The sequence below is a fragment of the Montipora capricornis genome, chromosome 8 (assembly GCF_036669925.1).
Source record: "Montipora capricornis isolate CH-2021 chromosome 8, ASM3666992v2, whole genome shotgun sequence".
Lineage (NCBI taxonomy): Eukaryota > Metazoa > Cnidaria > Anthozoa > Scleractinia > Acroporidae > Montipora > Montipora capricornis.
Window position 1 is genome coordinate 20,976,909 of NC_090890.1, and position 10,000 is coordinate 20,986,908.

The window sequence follows — 10,000 nt, forward strand, 5'->3', positions numbered from 1 at the left end:
GAGAGAGAAAGGACGATGAACAGCTGTGCACGAACGGATGTTTCAGCTGGCTGAGTACATGGAGATCATGTCCCACGTATACTATTGCTGGTGCGTTTGAACTGTACGAGCAACTTTTGCCAACAAAGCTCTACACTAGCAAAAAGACTCACACAAGTTGCTCTGGGGATGTGAAGTGTAGAATATGTGGCCACGCCCAAGAGAGTGTCTCTCATATCCTGTCCGGGTGCACTGCGTTGGCTCAGACCAAGTATTTGTTCAGACACAACATGGCTCTAAGGGTCCTGTTTTATGAGATCTTACATGACCAGGGTCTTCTCGAGGAACTACCACCGTGGTACTCGCCAGTAATGCCCAAGCCGGAGTACAGGTCAGAACAAGTGGAAGCATGGTGGGATGTACCCGTGTATGCGGACCACCAGGAGGTTCGAGCCAACCGTGTAGACGCGAGGATTGTGGATCATGCAAACAAGAAAGTGCTGACCTTAGAGATGAGCTGCCCTTGGATTAGTAACCGAGAGAAAAAGAGCGAGGAGAAGACGATGAAGTATGGCCCGTTAAGGTGGGAATTGAAGCAGCAGTATAGAGGTTACGAGGTGATTCAACATAACATTATCATGGACGTGTTGGGAGGCTGGTCGAGAGAAACCGAAACCCCAATTCAATCACTGGTAGGACGTAAGGCGAATCAAGTTTTAGAGGCCATGCAAAAGGCAGTCTTGTCGTCATCCCTAAATATAGCGAGGACTTTCAAGGTTATGATATGAAGACCTAAGATCAAAGCCTGACTATCAGCCACGAAGAACGAGAGACATTACAGACATTTATATGCCTAGATTATAGTTTTTAGTCATGTAGATATATATATATATATATTTTTTTTTTTTATTTTTCATTTTTTTATACTCATTTGGTTATTCCTTTTACGTTTCACTTGTGCGCACAGGTTACGCTTAGCGCCCTGTGTCGCTTTATAACACTGTGCATACAGATAGTTTTACTGCATAATAATAATACATTTATATAGCGCTTCACTATAAATATGTGATGGTGCTATTTACAAGTGAAATTGGTTAAAGTTAAAAAAAATTAAAATTATACGTAAAATTACATTACAATAAAATTATCTTATCTGAAAACCAATCTAAATAATTAAAAATATATTGATTACTCTAAGTAAAATGTCATTTTTTGGATATTTATATTTATATAAATGACTGTCGCTCATTGATATGCAAGTCTAAATAACAATGTTTTGAGTTCTTTTTTAAACTTTTGTATGCTAGTTATTTGTCTAATATTGTCAGGTAAACTGTTCCACAGTATGGTCCAGATTTGAAGAAAGCCCTGTCTCCAAACGTTTTGCATTTATCTTTTGGAACCAACAGGTGATCTTTGTTTCTGAGGAGGTTATGTCCTTCCGGTTTCACTCTTATCAGAGTTTCCAAATATGAGGGTGCTAGACCATGTACAATTTTGAAAACTGGCAGAGTGATCTTAAAGATAACTCGATATTTTATCGGTAGCCAGTGAACGTCTTTAAACACTCGTGTTATGTGACAATATTTCGGTAAACGGCATATCAACTGAGCAGCTGCATTGAGAACCCTCTGTAGACGTTGTTGTTGGTATTGTGAGACATCATGCAGTAAGGTATTACAGTAATCTAAATGGCAGGTCACGAGTGCATGCACCAGGGTCTTACAGGCCTCATCCGTCAAGCATTTTCTTATTTGTCGTAGGTTATAGAGACTGTAGAACATTTTGCTACATATTTTCCCAATGCGATCTCTCATTGTCATGTGCTGGTCGAACCATACAACAAGATTTCGTACACATGTTACGGGTTTAATCATAGCATCACCAACTGTGACACTGTCCACAGAACCGATGATCATAAATTCGGTTTTGGAGTCGCTGATGAATAGTCAGTTTTATCACACAGGTGTGTGATTAAAAAACATGTTTTTTTTATTGAATCTCGAAGTTTGACAAGTGTTCTTTAAAGAAACGAAACTTGGGTAGAGGGTTACGTCGTCCTGGCGGGTCGTAACGGGGTGGAGGGCTTCTGACTGGCTAGGAATCTCTGAGTTCGTTCTTGATGGATGTAACAGGTATCATGTCGCATTAGTCTTTGACTACGTATCCATTGGACAAAGTGGTAGCACTCCACTTGAGGGCAATGATGAAGTAACAGGTCATGGTGTTGACTGCAAGACCCTACAGAAGGCAAACATAGCAGCTCCTCGAACTTGGGACGTCCCAACGTTTCGAGATCGAGGTTGGGGATTTCCAGGTCGTCAACCAGATTCCCTCGGTGCCATTCTTGTAGGCTACTAGAGAACGGTCGGGGGTCTTGTGAAATGGCGCACGTCCGCCAACAGTTCACTGGCTACATGATAAGATTGTCGTGGGTAGTACGGGAGGCCGTGGACGTACTTCTAACAGTAGTAGGCCATGCGTCGGTCCTTGGCGGACAGGTCGGGACAGTGCACACACGGCTTGTAGCGAATGGACCCGTGATGTTGTCCCGTGTGATCGCACCATCCGAGCTGACGTCCGCTGAAAAAACCTTCGAGATCAATGACAATGCACACATTATTCGAAAGGGTGGGTCTTTGTCTTGGCGTACTCATGTTCTGACCACCAACTGGTATCTGGGAAGTGGTTGGGATCGTCGACCCAGTCGAAGAGGTAGCGGCATTCATTGCAATTGGTTTGCGTCTAAGGCGTGCAAAGGTAGTTGGTTCTTGTCGCAACAGCAACACTCGCACAAGAGTCGGTCCAAGAAAGCGTCCAAGTGTCGACAAAACCTATTAGATGCTCGTTGTCGTTGGTCTGCATACCGATCGTATGAGACATGGTTTGGTGTGGTCTTTATGCGAGATGGGGCTTTTATAAGGATTTTGGTAGTGACCTTTGACGCCATCTCAAGAGGAACCAATCAACGAACGGGACACGCCACAGGTGTGACGATCACTTGCGGCAAGTATTATAAAATTCTTGTCAGTTGCAAGAACGAGTACGTCGTGGCAGTACGGAATCGTGTCTTCCGGTAGTTATCCTGGACTAAAGAAACCTGCTAATCGAAGAGGAAAGGTGAAGTCGTGTGTGAGGCAGCCAGAAAGCGTCTGAGGAATGAAAGGAAAAGAAGAAGAAGAAAGAGGAGGTACCGGTGATGAGCGAAATGCCCTCTTATGAGGAGATGGTGGTAGCAGTAGAGCAGATTCCACCACCACCACTACCGCTTCAAGGACCCCTGAAGTTGGCAGAGGGGATCGTCCATCAACAGGGTGTGGGTGTACCGTTGGAACCTATGACGTCGCCGGCACCCTGGGCCAGTACCACCGAACCAGTGCCACCACCGCCGGTACTGTCACCATCGTTGTCGTCGTCACGATCCTCACCCCCTCTCATCCAACCGGGTGATGTTCTGTGTCCTTTCCACGAAAAACCCCTTTGACCGGAGGCCTGTCTAAGAATGGGGTACCATACATGTATTGTCGTGACTTTGACAAGATCTGTCCGTTTTGGGTTATGGGTGCCGACAGGTTTCAGACGTGGCCGGACGATATGACGGCTCAACTTCATCCAGATATCAAGCAAGGACCCTGGACTTGTTTCCACGGAGAGAAATTTAAAGTTGCACGAACGGTGAATCCCGAGTCGCCCAATGTATGTCGTTTCTTCCTAAGGTGCCACCAAGAAGAATCGCGCAAGTTCTTCCAATGGTTGGACAGCGAGTGGTCGAATCGTATCATCCAACACCGGCTAGGAAAAGCCAGGCGACGAGGGTACCCTGACGAAGTGGAGCAGTTCAACAAGTTCAAGCGCGGTCAACAGAGAATCAAGAACGAGCTGGAGCGGATGGAGAAGGAGATGGAGACGAAAGTGATTCCTCCTGTGCCTCCTATACCCGATGACAGGTTGAAAAAGGAACTGGAGAAGTTTTACCGAAGGCAGCGATTCTTTGACCACACCAAAAGAATGAAGGAGCTAGACAAACGGGAAGAGCAGTGGTGCCGACAGTTAGAACAGTCCCGTCCCATTACTCCCGGACTGTTAAGGGCATGTTTTGTTGATTTCTTGGTTTGATTCGTATGGATTCTGGAGAGTAGTAGAAAAAGTATAAATAAAATTGTAGGGTGAAACGAAATGTAATAGTGTCACAATGTCTTGTGCCGAGTAGGGTCGTCATGTATTGAGGGTGGGTCTAGAACGATTAGCTCATCTCCCTTATCGCGAAAACGGACGAGAGCTGCATTGATCGGTCTTGACGTGGTTGTGTCTGGAACTCGTGAAAGTTCTCAGAGGAGACGATCAATGGGATGGGTTTCCAACCAAGGAACCCGATCGATGCCATAGCCGAGCTCGCCGCTCTGAAGCAAGAGGGTGACTATAAATGGTCTCATTTTGTAGTGTATCTGGCATGGTTGACGTCAACCGTTGGACCCGAGAGACAGCACTATACGTGGCAGACCCTCAAAAAATGATACCTCAAGGACATTTCAAGTATTCTCGAGTTGACGGTTCGTCTCCTGCTCACCAAGCCATGCCGAAACACCTGCTAGGCGGTGTGGCCAGATATGCCAAGGCACAAGGACTTACATTGGACGAGACCCGAAAGGAATTGCAAGGGGAATTGGCCAATACGCTTCGCCGACCGGTACGACGATGGTTCAAGACGTCACCTGTTTTGGTGTTTTACAAGGACAATCAATGGCAAGCCGACCTGGTAGACATGCAGGCTCTCAAGAAATGGAATGGTGGGAACCAAGTACGTGTGGGCCGTGCCCATCAAGAACAAGACGGGGGTCGCCGTGACGGAGGCCTTTGAAAAAGTGTTACGACAAGGAGGACGAAAACCGTTGCGTTTACAGACCGATTCCGGTAAAGAGTTTTACAATGCACCATTCAGACGTATGTTGGAAAAAGAAGGCATTCATCATTTCTCGACCCACGTGGATCCCAAGGCGTCCGTGGTCGAACGTTTTAATCGCACGTTGAACCAACGCATGTATCTCAGTGTACTGCCCCAAGTACTCGATGGATGCAATAGGAGTTTTCATCGGAGTATCAGCATGGCACCACGCTACATGACCGACCAGAATGAAGGGAGCGTGTGGACCAAGTTGTACGGCAAACGATTGAAGTCTTTTCCTCGTCCTAAACTCAAGGTGGGCGATTGGGTACGACTCAGTAAGAAACAGTAACAAAGGATATTTACCGGGGTGGACAGAAGAAGTGTTTATGGTCCAACGTGTGGTGCCTGGACCAGTCGTCACGTACAAGCTCAAAGAATGGGACGGGACACCTTTAAAAGGCAGTTTCTACAAAGAGGACGTTCAGAAAGTCACTGTACCCGGCGAAGCCTTGTTACGTGTGGAAAAGATTTTACCATGACGCGGACAAGCCGTGAAAGTCTGTTGGATGGGTTGGCCCAGTAAATACGATAGTTGGGTGCCTCATTCGGCTTTGAAATACGGGCGGATAACTGTCCATGTACTTGTTCGTAGCTAGGAATGACAAGACACGGGGAGGTTGTGGCGTGTTGAGATTGACGGATATCAGTCCTTCATCGACGAGGGTGGAGTTTGTGAAAAAGATCATTGACACGTTGGAACAGAAGTTTCAAGACTCTATGAAGGCAGACGAGACGCCTTACACAGACGTCACGGTGAACGGCAAGACGGTGAAGAGAAAGCTGGGCGTGAAGTTCAAGTGGGACGGGGACGATCTGATGATCGATAATGCATATCATATACATGTCCAATCAGCCCGGTGGAGGCTCTGAATATGGGCTGGTTGACGTATCATCCAACATCCTATAATCATCCTTCCTACTTAAGTCGAGGTCCTGATATGCTCATGGAATTCATCAATAAAACAGGACCCAAGGCAGACTACACCAAGGAGACATTTGTCGATGGGATGGACTGCAGCGTAACAGGGCGCCCATCAACGAAGCGTTTGAGAAGGCCAAAAAAGCTAATGTGTCGCAGATGATTGAACGTCCATTGTTCGTCTATGTGAATCTGGTGGAGAGTCAATGGTTGGAGGATTCGCACGACGAACTGCTTTGGACGGTACCCTATAAAAGCGGAGAGGCATGGAGGGAACCCCGTCATGTGCAATACCATCATCTTTGTGTAGCTAGGATCGAAACGGTGCATGTACCTGTGAAGGAGGTGGACGGACGTCCCGTCTCTTTTACCCAGAACCAAACAACGATGATCTGCCTTTATTTTTGTCGTCGTCATGTACTGTATCATTGTGCTCAGTTCCCTGATAACACCACCAGGGCCTTCAAGGTGCGGCTTCCCACTATGATTCAGTTCGATGGAGATTGGGATGTCGGTCTGGTATCTATTTCCATGCCCGATCGAGGTCTGGACCTGAATGAGTTGTTTACAAAAGACAGTAACGATGTGGTGAGGGTTAAGTATCATGTCAAGAATGCTAAGTCCGGTCCATACACACTCCAAAATGAAGGAGCGATTGTGGATGGCATTGGGTTCATGAAAGCCTTGATCGACAAGATCAATTGGCAGATCACATCAACACTAGAATTGACCAGAGGACGTCTTTCGATTGAGGACTCCGCGAGCATCCTATTGAGTCTGGTCGTGGACTGGAGATTCACGAAACTGAACAAAGCCTTCCAGGCCACCGTCAATCATAGTCAGGAATGTTGTTGGTCTACTCGGATGTGGTGGATAGTAACATGGTAGGAGACTCTGAACATCCTCTGGTGTGAGAAGTCCATTATAATGGAAACGGTGGGGGTAGCGTGTACTTTGAGCCGGTGCACATTCAACGGATGGCCATGCGACGTCCTTATTTGGACGTGATCGAAGTCAGTGTGGGCGAGAGTACCGGACAACTGGTCTCTTTTGGACAAGCAGGTAGGACCATCGTGACGTTTCAATTCCGGAGAAGACAGCAAGTATAAAAAAGCAGGAACACCGGGAACAAATCATCATCATTGTCACCATGCGTGAGGGTAGTCTGACACGGTATCCTTCCCGGTACCTTCGTGGTCAACAGGGGTCTGGCGTCACGGAAGACATGATCAAGATTGCATCGCCCATGTTGTTGAATGCTTTGCAATCGAGACTTCACGTGGCCGCCGGTGGCAAGTCATTAGGCGTGGCAGGACAGGTTGCGGGACAATCCTAGAAACGAAAAGCTGGATCGATTGTGAAAGCGGGCATCAAAGCCGGAGGACGACATGCCTATAAAAAAGCATAACAGAGTGGCTTCCGTCTCTGGAACAGGAATCTCAGACCGATGGTCGTGGATTCGTGGTTACGTCGACAACATGCCTATAGTCGACATCAGTCGGCCGCCGCTGTTAAGAAAGGGACGGGTCCTCCATTTCAGTACAGTGGTTGGCTGGGTACGAACGTATCAGGACCTTGGCTCAGTCTATTGGGACGACGACGACCACCACAACGTAGAAGAAGAAGACGAAAAAAGATAAGTCTGGATCTGTTTACCGTGCCTTCGACGAACGTGACCATAGAGGCTTACCGAATGGTTCCCTACAGTCAAGCCATGATGTGTATTGTTCCCACTTTCTCTACGATCCCTGGTTTGGACAAATTTGTCAATTTGGGGCGCAGTTACTTGGGAATCGAATTGAAATTGAATTCGGCTGCAACCATTGGCATCGTGACCGATGTCAACACTGCATTGGATGCCAACAACACCAAGTATGTGTACGCGACCAACAATCTCGCCCATGGGCTCTTCAAGCAGATTAACCTACGACTGGGTGGTGTCTTGATGAGCGAACAGACCAATACGTACATGTACAAGTCGTTCTTGGAAATATTGCTGAACTACGATCGAACTACTGAAGGGTCGACTCTGTTGGCACCTCAAGGTTGGGTAAACTATTTGAACGTGACCAAGCAGTTGGCAGCGGCTGGAGGTGACGACAACATCTCCACGACGCCGGGATGGCGACACAACGAAACCAAAACGCTGAAAAAAGACACAGCTGTGTTCTACTATAATAACAAAGCCATGATGATCGTGTACCCCCATTTGGCTGCCATGCGAACTGGACGTCTGCTGGTGCCTCGTGTGGAGATCATCCTGGAACTGTTTTGCAACAAGCCCGAGTTCTTTCCTTTTGGCACCAAGACCCGTAGTGCAGGCGTCAAGAACAAGGTCACGCTGGGTAAAGATGACATGAAGGTTTCATCTCTGTCGTTTGAATTTCAATTCGAGTGTCTTCAATGATCTGAAGATCAAGATGGATGTGACAAACCGGTGGGCCAGCTACCCCATCGTCCGAAGTCAAATCTGAACCTTTTCGTTCGATGGAAAAACAACGGCATGGATGGAAGATAATGTGTTCCTGGCCCATGTCCTCGACCGTTTAGTCGTCGGTCTGCTGGACAGTAAAGCGTTTAATGGTGATCTGGAGTATTACCCGCACACCCGACTGTTCAGTTGTGTGACGCATGCAGACGGTCTGACCCAAGTGTGGAAGTGCGAATGAGTACCCCATCCAGTGATGGATCCCTGTTTGATGAGTTTCAATTCGAATGCAGTCCGACAGACTATCATCGGGAGTTGGCCAGGTATTGTGCGCAACGTCGACGACATGGAGGACGCTTCTTGGAATTGAGTGAACGTTTGAGCATGGGCGACCAGATTCCTATGGGTACAGGACCCGCTGGTGTAGGGACCCCTCGTACGTCTCCGCCTGGTGTGGGGAACACCCAATAGGACATGACACCACCGTCATCTCTGGTAGGTGTAGGAACCCCCACAGGTGGCATCAAGACTTTTTGGAAACGTTGGATCAGTGTCGTGTACCCACACCAAGTCCCGACGCTCTCCTGACCGAACTGGGACTAACGGATTGAGTCCACCAGGACAGGCTACCAATACTCTCCTGAGGCAACGACAACTCATGATGTGTTCCCTGTTGGACGGTAGTGTTCCAGCCGCTCAAAGAGCTCAAATTCAATAGGATCATAGTATCTCCAACAAGGATTTACAAGATTTTGCAGCCAACGGTCCTCCCACTCGTCCCATGATAGGACAGAAACGACCACATCAAAGACCTACCACCTTATCCTGCCCGTAGTTCTCCAAGAGGGCGTGGCCGCAGACTTGGGGGCATGGTGGTGGTGGTTCTCCAGGAGGCTCGCCTGGAGGCTCCCCTGGGTCGTCGACTGCTCGATCAAGGCGGATTACAATATCAAGTGGATATGTTAGCTCAAGACGCTCATCAACGCACTGATGGCAGGCAGATTAAGAATATCACGCATACCAATACAGTCACCACCGTGTACACAGACAGAGGTACACCCATGGTACGGTGCACATCCTCGCGAATCAGTAACCCATAAAAGGAGCTCCACAACCTCCCTCTTACTAACATTTCACCATACCCAAGACCCGACGACCACGACGACGGAGACGGCAACATGGAGGCACCCTAACCCTTCCCACTTTGGCCGCTACCGCGGGAAAAGTGGCCCTAAGAGCTGTGGCTGCCGCTGCCCGACGGAAACGGAGTAGTATAGGAGTTGGGGGTACAAGAGCATTTTCAAATTTTGTAAAAAAATTAAAAAAAATTTTGTAAACAGATTTTGTGCATCAACAAAATGACAAAGCAAAAATGGGAGAGAGCCTGAAAGGAAGGATTTTCGCATTATGTCCATAACAAGGCGAAGGGGAGGTTTTTCGAAGAAAAAACGATGGCCGTGTTTATATTGTATTTTCAATCTGTTTCACAAAATCTGTTTACACAATTGTACAAAATCTTTTTAGAAAAAAAATTGAAAATTTTTTCCCCAAGTTTTCGCTGTTGAAAACAAATTTGAAAATTTTAAAAACAAATATTGTAACAAAGGATACAATACAAAAACTAAATCAAGAACTGAAATCAAATATTAATCATAAAAATTGAATTTCAAAAACTATATGTTTAATAGAATATAAAGTGCATTTAAATATTCACTAATCAAATGAAACA

At 46.9% G+C, this 10,000-nt stretch overlaps 2 protein-coding genes across 2 annotated transcripts in view; one reads left to right on the forward strand and one right to left on the reverse strand.

The window, feature by feature from the left end:
• LOC138013830 (uncharacterized) overlaps positions 1-767 on the forward strand; it is a 1,233-nt gene extending 466 nt beyond the window's left edge. Inside the window, exon 1 of the mRNA XM_068860881.1 lies at positions 1-767. This exon is cut by the window's left edge and continues 466 nt beyond it. Coding sequence (XP_068716982.1) covers positions 1-767 — 767 coding nt within the window.
• Positions 768-1,286: 519 nt separating this feature from the next.
• On the reverse strand, positions 1,287-1,898 carry LOC138013831 (uncharacterized). The gene has a single exon (XM_068860883.1). The coding sequence runs from the start codon at positions 1,896-1,898 to the stop codon at positions 1,287-1,289; it is 612 nt and encodes a 203-aa protein (XP_068716984.1).
• Between the last annotated feature and the right edge of the window lie 8,102 nt (positions 1,899-10,000).

Bases quoted from the DNA above. Each gene is read 5' to 3' on its own strand.
- LOC138013831 (XM_068860883.1), bottom strand. From the start codon at position 1,898: ATGATCATCGGTTCTGTGGACAGTGTCACAGTTGGTGATGCTATGATT.